General features: G+C 41.8%; 1 protein-coding gene across 9 annotated transcripts in view; it reads right to left on the bottom strand.

Annotated features, from left to right (window-relative positions):
* NFYC (nuclear transcription factor Y subunit gamma) overlaps window positions 1-22,194 on the bottom strand; it is a 63,233-nt gene that overhangs the window by 7,894 nt on the left and 33,145 nt on the right. For 5 of the 9 annotated variants that reach the window (XM_087820343.1, XM_087820342.1, XM_087820346.1 and 2 more), the window contains 6 exons: window positions 20,877-20,989; window positions 13,755-13,826; window positions 12,342-12,473; window positions 9,301-9,396; window positions 4,043-4,216; window positions 263-421 (listed from right to left, as the gene is read on the bottom strand). In XM_087820343.1, the coding sequence (XP_087676469.1) occupies window positions 263-421; window positions 4,043-4,216; window positions 9,301-9,396; window positions 12,342-12,473; window positions 13,755-13,826; window positions 20,877-20,981 (738 nt within the window). In that variant the 5' untranslated portion in view covers window positions 20,982-20,989. The remainder of the gene's footprint in view (window positions 1-262; window positions 422-4,042; window positions 4,217-9,300; window positions 9,397-12,341; window positions 12,474-13,754; window positions 13,827-20,876; window positions 20,990-22,194) is intronic. The other 4 variants (XM_016205186.2, XM_016205192.2, XM_087820347.1 and 1 more) reach the window with 1 other exon arrangement.

The raw sequence follows: 22,194 nt of genomic DNA, 5'->3' as shown, positions 1-22,194 counted from the left end.
TCTCCACCCCCACCTCCTTCTACTCCCTCTAAAAACAATGGAAAAAAATATCCTCAGGTGAGGATTAACAAACAAACAAACAAATAAATAAACAAATAAATGTATGTGTTATATACATAATAGCACAAAATACATGTGCACACACAATTTTTTTTATTGTGTGTACGTGTGCGCATATATATACAGATATATAATCTTTAAGTATTTCTTTTATAGCATTGAGCAGATTGCCATGCAGAACTTGAGGCAGGACAGTGCTTACCGGGATCTGCTGGATCTCTCCTGTGTTTGTGATGATCTGCTGCATCACTTGCATGGTCTGTCCAGTGCCACTCTGGGCCTGCTGGGCTTGACCCTGTGGCTGGGCCTGGACAATCTGCACCTGTTGACCTTCTCCAACCTGCATGGTCACTGGTGTGGTCTGGAAAGAAGAGTCAGGAGAAAGTTGCTTGAGCTCTGGTTCAGTCAGTAGGCTTACCAAGGGGTTAACTAGGAGCAAACCTTTCCATGAATGCCTAAAGTCATCTCAACACTGATAATAATACTCAACCTACAGAGTCCGTTGGGTTTAGAGCACTGAGAAAGTTGCTCACCAAAACAAAAGATGAAAAGTTAAACAGATTTTAAGGCTCACAGTACAACATATTTGCCTAGGCACAAAACATCTCTATGCTTCAAATGTTGCAACTTTCGCCCAGCTGGGCGTGGCTCAGCAGCTGAGCATCAACCTAGGATCCAGGAGATCAAGGTTTGATTCCTGGTCAGGGCACATGCCCAGGGCTGCAGGATCGATCCCCAGTCGGGCACATGCAGGGGGCAGCCAATCAATGACAACTCTCTCATCACTGATGTTTCTATCTCTCCCTCTCCCTCTCCCTTCCTCTCTCTGAAATCAATACATATTTTTTAAAAACCACAAAAAAACAAATGTTGTAACTTTTCACAGCCACTTGAATGATAGTAAGGCACATATGGTACAAAAGAATCAAAAGCAACCACAACAGTTCACTTGAGAAATGGCCAAGGTCAAGTCTGGAGCAGGTGAATTTGGAGGGTAAAGTAAATGCAAAGTGCGGTCAGTATGAATTTACTAAATTCAGGACCCTTAGGCTTGCAAGACATTGGAAGGAAAATAAAAGAACACAATGTTTTTCACCTCCATTCAAGCAGTAGAGTGACCCCAGCCCCCAGCAGCCAGCTGGCTGCTCTGGATCACAGCACAGCTGCCCAGGTAAACACACTGGGCAACGGACACTGAACACCTGGATCTCAATTGAGGCTACTCCTAAGTAACAGAATTTGATAAAGCAAGAATTTTAACTTTGTAGATTTAAGAAATTTCAGTCTAATGTGTCTGAGACTTGGCAGATTCTGTGTCTCTCACACATACTTAGTGTACTGTAGGCCTATGAAACTTATTCCTCTGAGCGACTGTAAGACTTGAACTGTCAAAAGGGTCAGTCAGTCATTTCTTCAAATCTCAAAACCGTAGCCCAATATGTGACCTTTATAACACATCTTGCTCATCTGGTCAGGTGGTAGGGGGTGGAGGGTGGTGGTGGTAAGGAGGGTGGAGCATTTTAAATCACAACTATATCCCCAAACCCCTGATTCGAATATGTTCTCTCCCACTTCAGTAAGAGGATCCTGGGAGTCTCAAGGAATCATGGCTTTAATCAACATGGCCATTCTGACACTCTTTACTTTCTGAATGCATAAGTCTGTTATGCATCTAAAATTACATGAGAAGGGGATGTGTCCTGGGAACTACATATGAGATTCAAGGAATTACAAGGTAAGGAGAAATTACTGTAAAATGGAGAAGGGTGGGGAAAAAAGATGGCAGAAGGACCTATATAAAAACGCGTACAGGGGGCTAGGACAACAGGAAACATCTCCTGTTCTCACACCACAATTTTCAACTCAGCCTATTCTCCAAGCCTCCAGGAACAAAAGTTTCCAATTTTATGACAAAAATATAGGCTTTACTTTACCAAAATATACTTTCCTTTCAACTTTAGTATGTATTCTGTTCTGCAAATGTTACCTGCACTCAACTTGAAACAGCCATTACTACAGAGGTCCAGGGATGTGACGCACAGCACAAGGTCACCCTGAACCAGGAAGACAGTGAAACAACAGTTGAAAGATGCTAGAAGGGACTAACTTCACCATCTCCACAAGCCTTCAGCTCCAAGCTGAGCAAGTTTGGGGTGGCAGAGGATACATGAAACTCTCGCTGACTAAAAAAAAGTACATACTGCCAACTCATCACTGTACTCTAGCAACTCAATTTTCCTGACAGGATTTCCAAAGTACTTCTATATCATTTCAGTAAAATGAGGGCTTGTGTTAGCATAGCAGCTGTCAAATCATGTATGGTGTGCCCTGCTGTTGGGGCACAACAGCCATGAGCCTCTTGGGATGATCAGCCAATCAGAGCATGCCTTTAGCAGACTCCCTTGAAGTTCGCTCTATAAAGGGATAAAGCCTTTGGCAGGTAGAGCTCTCACCACTGCAGATGCACAAGCTAGAGCCAAAGAAGGTCCCTTAGGCATCACAGTGCAGTGAACTCCTAAGGCAGGGACTGGGCTGCACTAATCTTTGAACCCCTCCTGCCTAGCACAATGTCAGGCAAAGACAAAGCACTCAATAAATTTCTGTTACATGGATAAAAAATGAGCAGGGAATATCCTAAAATCACAATTATATCTAAATCTACCACCACCCCAACTTTTTTTCTTCTAGGCAAACCCAGCTCACTAGAACACACAAGGCTGTCTAGGGTGCGTCCTCCACCTATCTTTTCAGACTTGCCTACTTGTTCCCTGAGCTGCACCCTTTCACCACTGCCTTGTGCTATTTCTTACCTCTAAGACTTTGCTTGTGCTGAGCCACCTAGTGGGAAAGCCCTCCTTCCCCATTCTGATTCATGTCCTTTATTCCCTCTAAATTCATATCATTCCTTTAAAGGAACCTCCTCCGACATCCTCTTCTACCACCCCTCTCCATCTTTATTAGGTGCCCCTTTTGATGTACTCCCGTAACACCCTCTGCACATCCTAAGAACATCTTACCCTTCCCACATGGTGGTATAATCTCCAAGTATTTGTAGCCCCAACTAGATTGTGAATTCTTAAAAATAGAGACTGTTTGACTCATGCTTGTGTTCCCAACACACAGCATAGGACTTCACCTACGGAGGATGACCAATGTTTGATGAAAAAATAAACTAATGACTGACAGGGAATTTGGATTCAGAGCTCAGAAGAGTTCTCTGCAGCTTCTCATGATTCCCAACAAACGTAGATATTACAGCTCTCACAACAACTGTATTGGGGAGAGAATCTTCTGATTACTATTGTAAGAAGAGAAGGTCATCTGCCCAGCCGGCATGGCACAGGGGAAGCATCGACCCATGATCCAGGAGACTGCAGCTTGATTCCCAGTCAGGGAACATGCCCAAGCTTTGGGCTCGATCCCCAGTGGAGGGGCGTGCAGGAGGCAGCCAATCAATGACTCATTATTGATGTTTCTCTCTCTCCTCCCTTCCTCTCTCTGAAATCAATAAAGACATGTTTTTTAAAAAAAGGACAGTCAGTTGATACAAATATAGTAGGACAGAGAAATAATGGGGAGGAGGAGAGGAGAGGTATGCATGCCTGATCTCCCCTCAAGGATACAAATGCCAATTCTGGTGTACACACACAGACAGCAGGAACGGAGTCCACTTAAGAGACGCCACCACTCTTCATGGGGACATGATAGTTTTTCCTTCTAAAACTTTTTAGCTCATAAGGATCCTGAAGAACATCTTGTCCACTATACTTTCCTCATTTGACCCATGAGGAAACCAGAGCCAGAGAAATTAGGGTGACATGTCACCTCAGTGGCTGAATCTGAGGGGGGAGCCCAGGTTTCCAGACTTCAAATTCAGTGCTCTATGATGATCGGAGTGCCTCTCTGCCCTGGTCAAGCTTTCATCATCCCAAACCTAAGAAGTATTATCTTGCTGGGCAGGCACCCTCTGCAGCTCACAGACCTGGCCCTGCTGAGGCTGTGCAATGATGATCTGCCCGGGCTGGATGGTGGTTGTGGAGCTGGTGGTCTGCTGGCCTTGCTGCTGCCCCTGGACTTGGACGGCGGTGGGCTGCTGAGCCAGCGTGAAGTAGTACTGGACAGGCTCGGCAGGAGTCACAGACTGGCGCACCTCCTCCTGTGGGGTAGAAGTAAAGGCAGGTAAGAGAGAAAGAACCGACTCAGCAGCCGCCAGAGTGAATTTCCATTCTTCCCCCAAACGGACTCTGTGCAGTTGCCAGCTGAATGCTGAGCTCTCCACATTTGAAGCCAAGGGAAAGTGGAATTCGAAGAGACCGGTTGTGCTAAATCACACTAAAAATAACAGATTCCATAGGTTTCACAAAAGTTACAGCCAATTTTCTGAAGTACAGAGTGATCACCCATTGCATGATGAGTTACAAATGTGCAAATAATTACCGTTACTAAAAGCCACGCACTAGCAGTGCTTGTCAGTAAACGCTGTCGAGGGCTGTGATATGAGGACAGTGCTAATTGCAAGCACTGGAAGATGCTACCCATACGTCATGCTCTCAGGCCGGTTCTCAATCTCCCAAACAGGCAGCTCTCTCCTTTTTTTGTTCCCACTGCCTCAGGAGGGACATAGCAGGGGGGAAAGGGACATAGGGCTTTTTCTGGGTTGAAATTTCAGATCAAATGTTAGGATTGAGAGCACCAATAGGCAAGTGCCTGGCTTTTCACAGCACATCGCGAGCTCAGTGGTCACTGTGGGCCACATCTATCCAGTGTCACATGTGGTTCTGGGTTGTACTTAGCCACAGAAGAGCAACCCAGGGGGCCCGAGGACAGCTCTCCGCTGGGTGCTGCCTTGGCTGACTAGGGAGGTCGCATTCTGTCCGGTCTGCTGGGTGAAGAGACTTCCTTCTTCAGCTGACGTTTTCCATGGCAGAAGGAGTAAACAACCCTCTCCCAGCCACCTTGAGCTCACAGCTGAGAGTGTAGGATGTTTACACACACTACGGCATGGTCATAGCCTGAGGGTCCAGGGTTGGTCGGCCCCTGACCATTGTCACAGAGATCGGCATCTGCTCCAGAGGGCCCTGAAACACATGGTGCCCCTGCCTGGGACAACAAAAACAACAGAAACATACAACAACTTGGGCTGGCTGAGCAAAAACTTAGCCTAAATTTACTCACTCCCTTGTTCTGGGCCAAGTGTGCCAAGTTCAAGAAAAGAGAAAAAGACACTTCTTCAAGGTATAAGAGGACTGCCTCAAATCTCCTCAAAGTGACATTTACAAAGTTGGTATTGACCCCACCCCCTCATTAAGTGAGGTCCTCTAATCTGTGCTTTTAGTCCTTTCCTCTTTGTGCTTTTTCTTCCTTGTCAAATTCACTGCTTTCCCCTAAGGGCAAAGCCTAGCTCTCTCTTGTTCCCCACTGTCCCTACTATTCATTCCCCTGTAGGCAGCCACTAAACACCTGCTGAATGAGAATGGATTTATAGAGCCAGGCAGACAGTTAAGGGACAGGAAAGTACAGACATACCACGTTTTATTGCACTTTGCTTTATTGTGTTTCCCAAGTGTTGACTTTTCTTTTTTACAAACTGAAGGCAAGACCCTCTAGCAGCAAAAGGATTACAACTCACTTAATTGAGATACTTGCTTTATTACAGTGGTGTGTAAACAAACCAAACCTGCAGTATCTCCCAGGATGCCTGTACTCGCTTTATTGTGGTGGTCTGGAACTGCCCCCACAATATCTCCGAGGTATGTCTGTATTTTTTAACTCAAGTTGGTAGTAGGACAAATTCTACTGAATACATCAGCTGTTGCCAACAGAAGAGTCCCTAAACTCTCTTTGCTACCTCTAGGGTTTTGTGGTCTAGTGCCGGGAGAAGCCCATGTGCCCTGTAGAACAGGGCTGGGTATTATTTTGCTTGCCTGGTGACTGGGGGGCCCAGGACACTAAAACTAGGACTGCTAATATATAGCTTAGGAGAAACTTGGGTCTCTGCATGACAAGGTTTCCTGATGGCGATCCACCCAACTTAGGCAGACATGTGTAACATGCTGGGTTTCTGAGCTAGTCTTCAAACATGAACCAACTTTTTAGGTTAATTTATTCTGTGCTTCAGACTCAAACAGTTTGAACCCTGAATGTGATCATGCTGAAGCAGAAGAAAGGAGATTGGTCCCCTTTTATTTTCATCTAGGTCTGTTTCCAGAACTTAACTGTGACAATGTCACGGTCCACTTCAACTCCAACTTCTCACGATTACAAATAAAGGTCAGTCTTGTCAACTAGATCTTGGCTGTGGCAGGGGTAAAATACTGATACCTTCCTTAGCCATGAAACTGCTCTTTTTCAAAGCTCTTGAAATGAGTTCAATGTATTTATTTTCCACTGAGATCTCCCTTCCCACTTTATAAAAAACATCAATCACTAAAGTCCAGACCTAATTTGAAAAAGCTATTGGGTGATAAGAAGGTATAGAGGACTGAGACACCCCCCCGAGTGAATTTGTAGGAAGTCGGGGTAGGGAGACACTAGCATTTCCTAGCTTTGATCTGTGATTGTTCTGTATCCAGTTATTCCTGACGGCAGCTGATCTGTAAGTGAATGTTTTTTTTGTCAGACAAAAAGCAAACCCTTTAAATACCCCTTTCAGAAGCCAAAATACCCCTTGCCAAGTTATGAGAGCAGGTGAAGAGCTTCTCCCATGCTGCCTACTATAGCTTCCTAACTTGTTTATGAAGCAGGCAGTCTAGGACACTCCATCAAGTCAGTTTGTGCTGTGAGAAGGGCATGATTGTTCTCAATCCACTGGAATGGAAGGAGGCATATCGAAGGTTCTTCAGCATTATGAAGATTCATTCGGCCAATGGAGGTCAAGCTAGCAAGGGAATGGTTATGCTTGGTTTAAAGAGATGGGTGAAAAGAAATGATATTTCAATGGGCAGGAACTTTCAACTCATAGCTTTAGTGGGGTAGAAGCCAGGCCTCAACTACCTTCTGCTTTCAAATAGTTTTTATTTGCTCCTCCAAAGAACAATAGAAATTCCCAAGCATCTCTGAGAAGTCAAGGGCCTTACATCCCCAACTCAATAGTTGTGGCTAGTTCCTTTCCTCAGCAGTGGAACATCACCCCAGGCGCTAGAACACCTGGGATGACTGGATCAATCCAGACTGGGGTACTTGCCCAGCTTTAGCTGTGGCCTCCCCTCTCCAACCAGAGGGTTTGCTCTTGGAATGTGTTCAGAAGTGGAGACTGACAAAGCAAACCAGAGAATGAGCAGCATCACCTCCTAGGGCCATCACTACAGTGTTGTGCGCCAGCCACAGACTGGAAAAAAAGTACATTCGCTTCAGCAGCAAAAGTGAACTGCTGCCTTTTCAGAAAGGGTGAATTCTGGAGAGTAGGTGCTTTTATAGGACTTAAGGTGCCAGCCAATTTAGAGCTTGGGAAAACTCCATGTCTACAGAGGATTAGAAGTGCTACCTGAGAATTTCAGGCCAGCTTTCAGCAATCTCAACCTTTTAAAGGCCAGGCAGCAGCTGTCCCAAACAGGATGCCAATCATTGGCTTGAACACCTACAAAGAACTGAGTCCAGACAGCACGGAGCTGTTTCAGCTAGACACACTTTACAAAGAGATGGGTCACAGCATTTTGAGTCAGGGTAGGACGGAACGAGCTGTCTGACACCGACAGAGCCAAGTACTGAGGACTTTGGAGGAAGGGAGGGGACAAGACATGACCCTTCTCTCCAGCCAGTTGGTTCAGCAGGAACCCACAGAGAACAAGCAGGAGTCAGCACAAGGAATATGAGCAAGACCTGATTTTGTCACAGGTCTCATCTTGTTTTTAAAGGAGCTTCTGAAACAAATTCCAATAAGGAGAGCGTGTGTGTCATATCATTTGTTTTGAAGAAGAGAAGTGGTCTGAGTTCTTGCTGTAGTGACTTCTCAGAGAGGAGGGAAGCACCCCAAGAGGAGGAATTGAGCCCATGGGCACTAACCTGCAATGTCTCAAAGGCGATGCGCAGCCGGGGACGACCGTGGCAGCCTGCCGCTGTAAACATCCGACTGAAAGCTCCTCTGAACACCTTACAGCTTCCAGTCAAGGATGTTTACAGTAGCAAAGACTGCCCAGAAAGAACGGAGACGCAGTGAGGCTCCCTGCTCTAGTAAGGGGGTGACAAAGGGCTTGCTAATCCAAGGGCCCCCAGGCAGGGTCATGATTACAAATGTCCTTTAAGACGCCCATTTCTCCTACCTTCTAATTGGTTATTAATATGAGACAGCATGGGAGTCACTGAATGACCTTGTTTCTAAGGATAATATACTATGAAATAATTCATTAAAACCACCTAAAATTTTATTAAGAAAACAGAGCAAGCAGAACAAGGCACAGCTTTCTTCCTGCCAGACTCCTCCACTATTTCCCAAGTGTCTCCACTAGACCTGGTGAGTCACGCAAACGGTGTGCCTGCAACAAGGAGTTATACAGGATAGGGGTCTATTACAGCCTCAATTAAGAGGCTTATGCACCCAAGGTGCTGAAGAAAATAATTGGTGTGACCTTTGGAGAGGGGCAGGTAGAAGAGAGGGGAAGGCAGGCAGACAGACATTCATTCTTTCTCATGATTGCTTAAGAAAACGGTTTAAGTGGTGGTTCTCAAATTTGGTTGCACACTACAAGCATCTGGGGAACTTTAAAAAGTACTGATACCTGGGCCTCCCCCTCTCAGATTCTGATTCAGCTGGTATGGGGTAGAACCTGGGCACTGGTATTTTTTAAAACCCTAGCAGGTGATTCAAATGTGTCACCAGAGCACTATATAGAGAACCACAATCAAGAGTAAGAGAAAACCAAAGCCCACTCACAACAAACACCACTGTGAACATAGAGAGGCTGTTTCTTGAAAATCTAAAATCTCTAACTCCCTGGGCATGTTCTCCCACCCCAGATTAAGAACTCAGAGTTCCTAGGGTACCTTGAAATGAGCTTCACTCTTACTGTTTATAACCAAAGTCTTTAATTTTAACTTTGTCTATTTTCACTGAAATACCACCTCAGAGGCACTGAGTTAAAAGTATCCATAAATGAGTAGCAGAGGGGGATGTTAAGGATGGATCTAGTCTACAGAAGAAGCAAAAGAAATAGCAAATGACTCGTGCTGAGAGAGGAAAAGGAGCATATCTGACACCCGTACACAAGGTGCTCCTCAGGCAGCAGCAATACCTTCCCAGCTCACCTGACGCTTTGGAGGTTTCAGTTCATCTCTTGGAACAATATCGATGAGAAAGTCAAACTGATCAAATTTTGTAATTGCCATGGCGATATCATTCCTCTGTAACAAAGAAAAGCAAGGTGAAAAATTAGCCTGGGGAGAAACTAGTTCACCTGGCTTTATACCCTCCAGGTTACAAGTAAAAGAAGACGATGACTTCTAAGCCAAACTAAGTACCCACAGCCAAGTCTATAGCTGAAATAAGCACAGGCAAACTCTCTTAAACTTCAAATTATCGGACTTGCTGGAAAGACATCTACAAAATAGACAAAAAAGAGCTACCGGTAGCTCCTGCTCCGCAAACCAGATATTTGAGCCTCCAGCTACTACTGCCTCTGCTGGATTCTGCCCCAAGATCCTCCCCACAGTTGATAAATGATAATCCTCCAGCTAAAATTGTACAAATCTAGCAATCTCAAGCAGCAGGTTTCTGGTCATTATGTGTTTAACAAGGTTAGGCTATCATTCAATTTTATAACCTTTGTAAGGAGCTAAATAATATTTTGCTCCTTTGGTTCATAAGTAAAGTCTATTTGGAATTTCCTGGGTGAAATCCTAACTCAGTAACTTTCTGCAATATTTTCTAGTTACTGATCTGTATCTTAGTTTCCACGAAACTGTAATTTTTATTTTGGAATTCAAAATTGCAATGTTGAACCCATGGTTTAAATCTTGTTTAATGTGATATAAATATTGGAAGTCTGAAGTTACTAAGAGTACAGGTTCAGGTGGGCAGAGAATATAGGAGTCAGTTGACTAAGGATACTGAAACCAAGGCCTGTGCTGAAGGGGTTCTTTCTAAGGATGACACTCCCTTTTTTTAAATAATAGAACTAAAGGATTTTTGTTTTGTTTTTTTAAACTAAAAACCAACATACTAACACTGTCTGAACATTTTAAAGAAAAGGGTAAAAGAGTGACCTCTAATGAATAATATGCATGTTGAAGTATTTAGGGAAAAGTAAACTTTGAAATTCATTTAAAAATAGATGATTTGATGGATAGATAGATCTGGGGATAAAACAAGTAAAATTTTAATGGTAGGACCTAGGTGGTGAGTATACAGGTGTTCACTATAAACTTTATGTGTGAATTTTTTCATAATAAAATGTTGGGGGAGGAGGGGAACTGACCTACTAACAGAAATCTTTAGTGACTTCTACATATCACATCTTAAGAGAAGGTGACTCATCAGACAAAACAGAAGGAGATGGAAATTTTCTGTTTTTTTCCTTCCCTTGTCTCTGTGATGGCCCCAAGCCACTGAAATGCAAAACTCCAGTCCACCATTCTTGCCAACCACCAGCTTGATAATAAACCCATCCTACTGAAGCAGGGCACATCTTAAAGCTGCCAGGACTCATTTAAGATTAGTACGATATAGTATCACATTCTTGATGATGTCACCTACTCAAAGTTATCTAAACAGCCCATCTAAGGATGGAATGAGGAGAGAAAAAGAGAAAGAAATAATAATCACTTTGAAACCTACACCAGCATGTTCTATAGTATTTTGGAAACATAGATATACTTAAATTGGTATTTTTAATATTTTAATTTTGTCTTTTTAAGTGCTAATATTTTACTGATTACTCCTATTCAGTAAAATACAAAAATCTTAAGTACACAGCTGGATGAGTTTTAATAAATATATACACCCAGGCAGCTATCACCTAGATAAGAATATAAAAAGTTTCCTTCCATCCCTTTCCAGGCATTATCCTCCACCCCCCTCAATCTGAGATAACCACAACTCTTATTTCTATCACTATGGACAGTACATGGTATCCATGTACTACGTAATTTTTTTTCCTGGTTTCTTTTGCTTAACATAGTATTTTTGAGATTCATCCATGCTGTTGTATAGATCAATAGTTTGTTTCTTTTATTGTTGAAAAGTAATTCATTTTAGGAATATATCAATTTTTTTATATATTCCTATCTTGATTTTAGTCATTCTAGTGGATATGAACTAGTACCGCATTGTGGTTTTACTTTTTTATTTCCCAGATGACAAACGATGTTATGTACCTTTTCATATGCTTACTGGTCATTTGGAAACCTTTTTTTTGGAAGGGCCCATTCAAGTGTTTTGCTGATTTTATTTTTTAATCTTAATTGTTCTTGAAGGTAACTTTAATTGGCTCTCTAGATCTACAGACTTCCTTCAAGGCAGCCACAAAGTAAGTTCTCAATGTCTAGCTGCACTAGAATGTAGGCTTCCTGGGGCTGGGGATTTTTTTGTCTGTCATGTATATTAATCCCCAGAGCCTAGAACAGTGCTCGGCACATTGTAGGTGCTTATAAAATATCTGCAGAATAAATAAATATATGCATTTTCAACTTTGGAGGGGAAACAAGAGGAGAAAACATAATTTACTTTCTTCGCTTTGTTTTAAAATACTATCGCTCTCTTATATCTGTCACACCCTTGCTTTTATGTCTGAGAAACGTCTGAGAAACATTTTCTCCAAGAGCTAGGGCCTGGCTGTTGAGGGGAGAGCCTCTAGAGCCAATGATCAAGGGATCTTTATACAGTATGAATGTTGGTGTCCTGGATTAAAATAAAAAGAGAACAAAAAAGAAGAGAAAAAGAATTCCCAGGAAAGCAGATGAGGAACAAAAAGGCAATGGGGTCAGTAAAACTGATTCTTCCTGGGATTGTCCTTTCCTGAGTCTCTCAAGCCTTCCAATCAGAAGCTGTTTACATCTGGAAACAGAGAAATATCACTTTAGCCTCTGTTTATAGTGACGGCTCACCAAGTGAATAGTTCAATCACTGAGCTGTGAAAACCATGTGCAAGTTGGAAATTAAAATCCATGGTGGGGAAATACTATCATGGCTATAAGGTATGCCTGTCGCCCAACAGTAGAGAAAGACACCAATTGCACATCAGTTTGACAGAGGCCTAAGAAAAAAACAAGCATTAGTCTAAAGGCATGCAAGAGAAGCAGGCAAATGCAGCTTCCTGCCCAGTTTTCCCAATGTGAGTCTACAATATTACCTGTAGAGTCCGGCGCTTGTTGTCCTCTGTGTGGATCCAGGCTCGAAGGGTCAACTCTGTGATAAAAATCTGGGCTGCCTTGGCAAAGAGCACAGGGGCTTCTGCACTGATCATCTGCAACAGATGTAGGCCCTGTCAATCACCAGCAAGTCATTCAAACTAGTTAGTTTGTCCCTTACCTCATGTCCTGTCACCAGACTATGGGGCAAGGGCTGGAAAATGAGAAGGTGGTAGCCTCAAGAGATTCCAAGGTAAAATAAACCCACAAGTAGGGACAAAGCAGGTAGAAGGGAAGAGGGAGAAAGAATACTTATCTAGAACCTACCATAATAGCCTTTTAGAGAAACTAGGGTTTAGGAGAGGTGAAATAACTTGCCCAGATCCATAAAGCCAGTAAGTGATATAATCCAAGGAGACACAATGCGGGGAAAATAATGAGTTTGAGGGCCAATAGATTTAAGCAAAATCTCAGGCTTCCCATCATTTGGGGTTTTATTTTTCACATATTGAAAGAGGATAACCTTCCAGGGCTGTTGTGGGAATCAAATGAGAAAATACATGTAAAAGCACACATCACAGGGCCTAGAAGATAGTAAGTGCTCCAGCAATGTAAGCTCTTGGTCAAACAAGGCTCTGAAACCTTGGTAAGGTGGTCTGTACAGGATAGAGTCATTGGAAGAGCTCTGGAGTTAAGGAAGCAAGAGATGAGTATTGGGATCTTGGTTCTCCTACTCTGGGTGAGTCACTTTTAACCTTTTTGTCTATTTCCATATCTATAAAATGAAACTCATAATTCTTATCCTATCAAATCTCAAAGGGTTACTATGAGGAGGAACTGAGCTAAAAGAGGGGAAAATTGCTGTGAACTTATAGTTCTCTATACAAATACAAGAGACTATTAATTTTGAGTGATAAGGAGAGAGTGCTCTTTTTCTGAAAGAGTTGTAGTGGGTGGTAGACTCCTAGGAATACAGTATCAACAACCTCCAAGTAAAACCTCTCCCAAATATTATTCATGTGAAACAACTCACAGATGCAGTATCATCAAACATTTCTTAGAGCTCAGATAAACAAATTAGAGACTGTAACAAGATGCTAAGAAGATGTCACTGTCCTGCTGATTTGATGCTACATATTTACACTACATGCCAAAAATAACTGGGTGATTCCAAAAGCACTCAGCATCTTTTCAACATCTAGAAAACAGGATATCCCTAATTTTCAGAAAAGCACCATATAATAATTAAAACTGTTCAATTTCAGTTCACTTAACAATTTTACGAGGAACCAAATAAAAAAGCAGCAGACAATAACAATACTTTCACTTTTGTTTAAACTTTGAGCTCTAAAGAAACGAACAATAACCTACCATCATTTTAGCTTCAATATAAATAAAAATGAATGTGAATTCACCTTCACATCTTCATCCAGTTTCATAATCTTCTTAATACGAGCCAGTGGGAGTTCCTGTACTCGGAAATCTTTCTGAAATGAGTAACAAAAGGTGCATAAATGGTGGGGATAATCAATAGGGCAAGGCAGGCATCAAGAAGCACACTGATTGGCTTAGTCCCTACTTTCAGAAAATATGGCAGGAAAGGAGGTACATACAGATGAAATAAAGAAAATACAAGCTCCAAAGCAAAATTCTTAACCCATGCAGAGCTTTAAACAATTAAAGGGTTTCAGAATAAACTTATGATGGCTTCTAATGGTGCCCTCACGAAAAGTAGCCCCTAACAATCCCAGATTCTTGGCCAGCACAATATAGAGGTGCACTGAGTGTCTTTTTCTTCCCAAGAAAGTTTACCAGTATGCAATATGCAGATTAAAATGAGATTTTTGCCTCAGGAGAATTCACTCCTCTAACTTGCCAGGTCTTTCTTCTATTCGGGGATTACAAGGGCAAGTGCCAGCAGCACCTGACCACAGTGACCCACAGTTCTCTTCAGCCAGTGTGATACTGGCTATTTCTGACCTTTGCACTAACCTGACACCAGAAATTGGGGAGGAGCTCCTTTCCCATCACAGCAGCAAATAGCTTGTTTCCAAAATTGGTTTGGGGTGGGGGTGGGGTAGAACAGTAAGGAAGAAGGGTGAGGGTAAATTTATCAGCTGGCTTTTTGGAATAGCCCTGGCACTTCTTTTCTTAACAAACTAGACTGGGCTGGGAGGAAACCACATCAAGATTACTGTGGATAGAATTTAGGAAAGGGCTTTCTGACCAGCACTACTCAGTTATTTGCAATTAAGCCCTTTTTTGTTTTGATACTATTGTTATTTCAAAGCATACCCAATGAATTTCAAAGCAATTCTAGAAATAAAAATCAATTCTGGGTTTCAGAGAACAATGACGAGAAAGGTACAAAGGCAGAGATTAGCTAAAATCAGCAAAATCTCTGCTGGGACTAGGTGTCAAATGATTGATTCTATAAGTGGTCTGAAATGTGACTCACACCAAATCCAATATGCTCACCTGGGAATCTGCATCATCACATTATGGAAAGAGCAGCTATTATTTGAGATTTGGTATAATTAACAAAAACTATGTCAAAGAAGGGGATATTTTGGAAAAATGCAAACAGCCTTCCCAGAACCCATTCTATAATTAGAGAAGGAAGAACAACTATGAGGATAAAATGCACACCAAGACACCCAACTCCCCACGCAAACCCAACAAGCTGCTTGGCTACTGGCTACCACTCACCTCTACAAGCTTCCAACACCAATTTTTCATCTTTTCCTTTTCCAAATTAGGTGTCAACGTTTCCCGTGAAGCCTCTACTAAAACTAACCCTGGAGTGGCAGACGTTTAAAAGTCTAGTTTATTAAAATTTAACCAAAAAGGAGAGAGCAGGACACATTCTATTCTTTTTTTCTCCTCTTTCATTTACTCATTCATGCAACTCAACTAATATGATACCTACTACTATGTGAAAGACGCAAATCTATTCTTACCTTTGAACAGCTTATAGTTTAATTGTTAAGAGACAGTCACATAAAAACATTATAATCCCCTATTCTATACTAGAATGGGGGAGTAAAATCCCACAGAAACAAAGAATAACCAGCTGGCAATGGGGGGTTGGAGTGAGCAAGAGGAGTTGGCAAATGTTCCAAAGCGGCTGACATCTGAATTGTATATAAAGGATGCTACAAATTTGCTTGTTGAAAAAGTATGAGGAAATCATATTCAGACAGAGGGAACAGCATGTGCAGAAGCATAGACACACAGAAAACATGGCCTATTTAAATTTTAGCCATACGACCTTAGTACAGAGGGAAGCAACACAAAAGAGAATGCTGGATGAGGCCAGCCACCAAAAGGGATTTAAAAAGGAAAACATTTACCATAGAAATCAATCACTGGTCTTCCTTCTTGTGTGGCATATCACAGAAAATGATGATGCTAAACAGAAATGCTAAAGAAAACGCTGGGGATGATAATTGCCTTTGGACGACCTCCCAGGATGATACACACAGCTTAAGATTATGACCATAAGATTTAGCTCTTGAAAGTGTGCTGTCATTTGACTTGGTTAGTAAATATAATTTCCACAAGATTGTTCCAAGATTACTTAATCAAAGCCCAAAACTGATAAAAAAGACTCCTTCCCCAACTTGAAAGAGTAAAATGTCACTTAGAATTTCTATGAGACTAGTCTTTAATCAATGCAACAAGAAAGGGTGAAGGAAAAAGAGATTATTCTAGCCTGGCCGGAAGTGGCTCAGCGGTTGAGCATCAACTTCGGATCCAGGAGATCAAGGTTCAATTCCCAGTCAGAGTACATTCCTGGGTTGCCCGCTCAATCCCCAGTAGGGGGCATGCAGGAGGCAGCCAATCAATGACTCTCATCATTGATGTTTCTCTCTCTCTCCCTCCCTCCCTCTCCCTTCCTCTCTCTGAAATATGTATTTAAAAAAAAAAAGATTATTGTATCATTCCCTCCTTGGAGAGGTAGAAAATGAGACAGAAAAGAGCTCAGCTCTAAACCCCACCCCAACCCTTTCTTTGGTGAGAAACTTTCTCTCAATCCCCAAACCTTGAGCTCTCGGGGTGGGTGGGTGAGGGGGTGAGGGGGAGGAGTGTGTGTGTGTGTGTGTGTGTGTGTGTGTGTGTGTGTGTGTGTGTGTGTGTGTGTTTCATTATTACTGACAATAGCCCAGTTTTCTATAATCTCATCCTAGCTTTCCAGTCACGATAAGCTTATTGGAGAGGGGAGCCCCTTCATTATCAGTAGACTGAGGTCCACTAAATTGGCTTTCAATTCAATGTTCCCTTCGTCACTGGCAACCATGCAACTGATATGTTAACTTCTTCTCCTGATGCTGATCCAAGTGGAAGACAACTGAGACAGACTGACTCTTTGTACTCTTGGTAGTGTTATCGGCAAGGTGGAAAAGCAGATTCTCTTTCAGAACATTTCTGTGCTCTTGACCACAACGAAAGAACTACATTAAAAATACTGCCATCTCAAACTGCTGAGTTTCAAGAAGTCTGAATTCACTTAATGAGAGTTCAGAGCCAAAGAAAAGTCAATGGGTCTCAGGCTGCACTAAAGAACATCCAAAGTTTCAAATAATGATGAGAAATCTTTTCCGTCAGACACTCTGGCAAAGACAAGATTGAATCCTCTCAAGAGCAGTGATTCTCAACCTTGGCTGCACGTTGGAATCACCTGGGGAGCTTTTGAAAAACAAGATGCCTGGGCTCCACTCAAAACTAACTTGAATCAGGAATTCCTGGAATCACGTTTTTTGAAAACTCCCCTGGTGACTATGATCCACAGTGAGGGTTAAGGGCCACTGCTGCTTTTAAAGCCTTACTACTCAAAGTGAGGTCCTTAGACTAGCAATGGCTTCACCTGGGAACTGAGAAGAAATGCAGAATCTCAGGCTCTGCTCCAAACCTACTATACTAAAATCTGTATTTTAACAAGATCCTCATATGGTTCATTAGACAATGAAGTTTGAGAAGCACTGCTCTACAGGAAGGGCTCAAACACAGGACATGTTTTGTAACAATCCACCAACCTTCACCTCCAAGTTCTTGCTTAAATGGTTATCTGACTTGACTGTAATGTTAGAAATGCCATTGTCCAATCTGGAGGCACTGAAGAATGAAAAGATGTAACTGGTAAGTAAAAGAAAGTGACCTCAACATTACATTATAGCTAACTGAAGGCTGAATTGTAGGGAGTAAATTAGGGAAGGATTAGATTTTTCTTTTCATGATTCAGCGCTGTTGCCTCACCATATATCCGCCCCAAAGACAAACTTAGCTTTTCCTTACCCACTTTCAAAAAGGTCTAGAGGGGTAAAATCCAACGCCAAAAAGTCTGTCAATTATTGTTTCCAGAGCTCTGCCAAGCAGGAAGACAGTATTTTACACAATCATCCTGGTGTACAATCATTTTGGAATGATTTTTAATCAACTTCAATTCCAGCTGAACATCACCTGGATTTATGCACAATTACAGAGTGAAGAGAGCGTGATGGCTATGCCGAGAAAAGATAAATTACTTTTGCAGAACTCAGACCAAAATGACTGGGGCCAGTATTTCCAATACATCATGTAATATATATCACCTAGCAAACTTCAATTATTTGTTTTTAGAATAATCTTTGTCCCAGTCTTAGAGACCACAATACCTTGTGAATATTCTGGTAAGTTTTGTTTATGTTTGGATAGTCCGAACATAGGGATATTCTAAAAATCTGTTAGGCATGTTGAGATGTTAACCTAAGAGGCTCTGACATATCTGAGGAAGTCTGGTTATAAGTGCTATTGTGTTCTGAAAGGCACAGGCTAAATGCTAAAATATCTGACAACGTTACAAAGGCAGAGGTGCAGTCAGAGAAGCAGATGCCTTCATGTGCCACAGGGAGAGGCAGATGAATCAACAAGTAAAATGTAGCATATACACATACATACGGAGTATTATTCAGACTTTAGAAAAGAAATCCAGTCAAATGCTAGCACAGGGATGAACCTTGAGAACATTATGCTAAGTGAAATAAGCCAGTCACAAAAAGACAAATATTGTATGATCCCATGTACATGAGGTATTAAGACTGGTGAAATTCATAGAAACGGAAAGTAGAATGGTGGTTACCAGGGGTTGGGGAGAGAAGGAAAGGGTAGTTATTGTTTATTTATTATTATTATTATTATTTTTTTAAATATATCTTTATTGATTTCAGAGAGAGGAAAGGGGAGGGAGAGACAGAGATAGAAACATCAATGATGAGAGTCATTGACCGAGCCCACAACCCGGGCATATGCCCTGACCGGGAATCGAACCCCGATCGCCTGGATTCTAGGTTGATGCGCAACCGCTGAGCCACACCCGGCCGGGAGGGTAGTTATTGTTTAATGGGTATAGAGTTTCAGTTCCTCAAGATGAAAAAGTCCTTAAGATATGGATCACAGCAATGTGAATATATATTTAACACTACTGAACTGCACATTTTTAAATAGTTAAGATGGTAAATTTTGTTCTGTGTTTTTTACAACTTAAAAAAAGTCAAAGCCTGACAAAATACAGAAAAGTTAAGTGCTGAGCCTGAACCTCCAGAGTTTCTCTGGCCACCTGCCTGATTTTGGATTTCTGTTTCTATGCTCAGCTGGAATGCAGACTTGCTGTCCTGGCCTAATCCCACCACACCCTAGAAGGGCACTAGTTTTATACCAGGCTGACCCCGGCACCAAATCTGATAAGCTTAACTATGAGATTATCGCCTTAAAATATGAAGAAAAGAACCCACTAATGATTTTATAATTTCATTTTTCCCCTCCCTTCTCTTTTATATCTGAGACAGTATAGGTAAATCACCACCTTTAGAATGCAGAAGAGAAACAATGACTTTTCAGTGGAAATCCACATGTGATCACAGACCACTGTAAGAAGGGCCAAGCCAAGTTCAACTTCTGGAAATCTACCATATAAACAAACATGACCCACAGGTACATCCAGAATATGAATTAGTTTCTTACCTTTGAAGTCAGTGAACACTAATCACAATGAGAAGTTATTTTGTTTATTTTATTCATTCATTACTTGTTTATCATCTGTCTCCCCCACCAGAATATGTGTTCTATGAGTGCAATGATCTTGTCTGTCTGGTTCACTACTGGATCCACAGCATCTAGCACAGCCAGAGTAGGTGCATAATGACTATTTGTTGAGAGTACAAATAAACTGACTTTGTATGTCAGAGGTAAAAAACCAGTAACTCTAAGAAAGTGCAACATTTGTTCTACATTAGCAAGGAATCCAATGTCTACTCTGCCATGATGCTACCTTCAGGGCAGGAATGATACATCTAAATGAAATGACACCAAATGGAACATTCTTCATTAAGGACATAACACTATACTCTGAAAATATTCCAATTCTAACCTATCTCACCTCCTGTTAACACTGTTATACTCTCTAATCCTACCCCATCCCCAATACCCACAAGGTAGTAACCTCCAGCCACTCTGAACTTCTTGCTGTTCCTGTAAACATATGACCTTCCCCTCTGGGCCTCCATGCTTTTATGGTTCTCTCTGCTGAAGATATACTCTCTCTCCCACCCTTTTCCATCTAGTGAATGCTTACTAATATTTCAAGACCCAACAAAATGTCCCCTTTAATTAAAGCCTCTCTACTTCATGCTCGCTTCAGCAGCACATATACTAAAGCCTCTCTAACTCAACCAGGGAGGAACAAACACTATGTCCTCTGTGCTCCCATAGCACTTTGCCTTTTACTGCTTCAGACTCATCACTGTGCCTCACTCAGTAAGTATTTAATAGATACTTACTGAATAAATGACTCTAGTTATAATTACTAGATTGTAAACTCCCCAAGGGCCAGGGTTATATTTCATTCTTTTAAGTCAGTGGTTCTCAACAAGGGGTGATTTTAGCCCCCAGGAGAGATTTGCCAATGTCTGGAGACATTTTTGGTTGTCACAACTGTCAGGAGAGGGGAAGTGCTACTGGCATCTGGTGAGTAGAGGATGCTGCTAAACACCCTACAATGCACAGGACAGCCCTCACAACAAAGAATTATCTGGCCAAATATGTCAATAATGGTGCTGTTGAGAAATCCTCATCTATCTAAGTGTATCTTTTAAAACCTGCTTAGAATAGATGTGTTGTTGAATAAATGGCCTGATAATTTTCACCAGGTTCTAGAAATTTGGCATGGCCACTAAGTTGGGCCTAAGAAATGAGGTGAAGCTACTGAAGAAAAGTGAGAGCTCTACTTTTCTGCATTCTCTAAAAGATGCCTCACATTAAACTACCTCCAAGTCAAAGTGTCCACTACAAATACACATGCCTAAGGAAAGTCACTAAGATATTAAAAAATCCTTGTAGTTTCCTTGCCTAAGGTAAATTATATTTTCATCTCCCTACCCAAAGATCAGGAATAAATTATGCTTTTGTAAATGTGCTTGAGATTAAACATGTTTTAGTCTAAGTTTTGGTTATTCATCTCATAGCTCTTTATACTCTTTAAAAAGTTTCTCATTCTTTCTTACCACTGTTAAATTCCGGATTTCTTCCATGACACGAGGCCAGAAGGACTGTAGGCTTTGCTGGGCATCACTGCTGCTGGTACCACCAAATCCTCCTTCTGTGGACATTCTGACAACTGAAAACAGACAAATACATGAGACATATTAGAAATAATAATAAAGTCAGAATTTCCGTCTAGGTTACTTATTTCTTTACTTGTAGATGTTTTCACTACTTCATTCAACTTTTCAACAATGGGAAATTAAATTTGTGATAGAAAGAAAAGGGTCAAAACCTACATTCAATCAACTGCTTTGTGATGGGGAAGGAAGATCAGTTAGGATCTCCACATCAGCTATAACTTGTAGATAATACTGCAATGTCTTAAAAGACTTTCAGTGGGAAAGTACAAAACTCCAGATGGCTTAAATGCTGATCTGGCAAATACTTAAATGCAAGAAACAGTTTAATCAAACACAAAGAACTAGAAACTTAGTGATGTCCTAAGAATTTCTGCTCTGGGATATTTGAAAAGGTTTAACAATGCCAGTGACAGGATGCTGGTGTAGAGCTATGTAAGGAATTAAGAACTAATTCTGAAGGGCTGGAAAAAAAGCACCAAAGCAGGTGTCACATGACCAAACGTGTTACTTTCTAGGCTCCATGCAGATGCATGCTGGGCAGACCACTTTCCATCAGCAGAGTGGAATGAAGGCTGCTAAATCTAGGATTAGACTGTGAGGATGTTTGATTCACTCTTAAATGTCTGCCTGGGGTTGTACTAGGGGTCTCTGATTTTTTAAATTTTTCCAGGAAAAGGAAAAAGGAAAAAGGGGAAAGGGGAAAGGGGAAAGGGGAAAGGGGAAAGGGGAAAGGGGAAAGGGGAAAGGGGAAAGGGGAAAGGGGAAAGGGGAAAGGGGAAAGGGGAAAGGGGAAAGGGGAAAGGGGAAAGGGGAAAGGGGAAAGGGGAAAGGGGAAAGGGGAAAGGGGAAAGGGGAAAGGGGAAAGGGGAAAGGGGAAAGGGGAAAGGGGAAAGGGGAAAGGAAAGGAAAGGAAAGGAAAGGAAAGGAAAGGAAAGGAAAGGAAAGGAAAGGAAAGGAAAGGAAAGGAAAGGAAAGGAAAGGAAAGGAAAGGAAAGGAAGAGTACAATCTTCAAAGCAGATTTCACTCTGGTGTAATGACATCAGTGGGTGATGATATAATGGGAAAAGATTTGGAGCCCATTTCTAGTGCTGGAAGCCTACAAGAAGCTCTATACATCAACAGGAACTCTAAGTACTAGGAAGCAATATGATCTTGGAGCTCCTGGAGGGATTTAAAGTGAAAAGTGTTGAATCACAG

The sequence above is a fragment of the Miniopterus natalensis genome, chromosome 9 (assembly GCF_054644295.1).
Source record: "Miniopterus natalensis isolate mMinNat1 chromosome 9, mMinNat1.hap1, whole genome shotgun sequence".
In the NCBI taxonomy this organism is placed as follows: domain Eukaryota; kingdom Metazoa; phylum Chordata; class Mammalia; order Chiroptera; family Miniopteridae; genus Miniopterus; species Miniopterus natalensis.
This window is presented reverse-complemented; position numbering and strand designations above follow the sequence as displayed.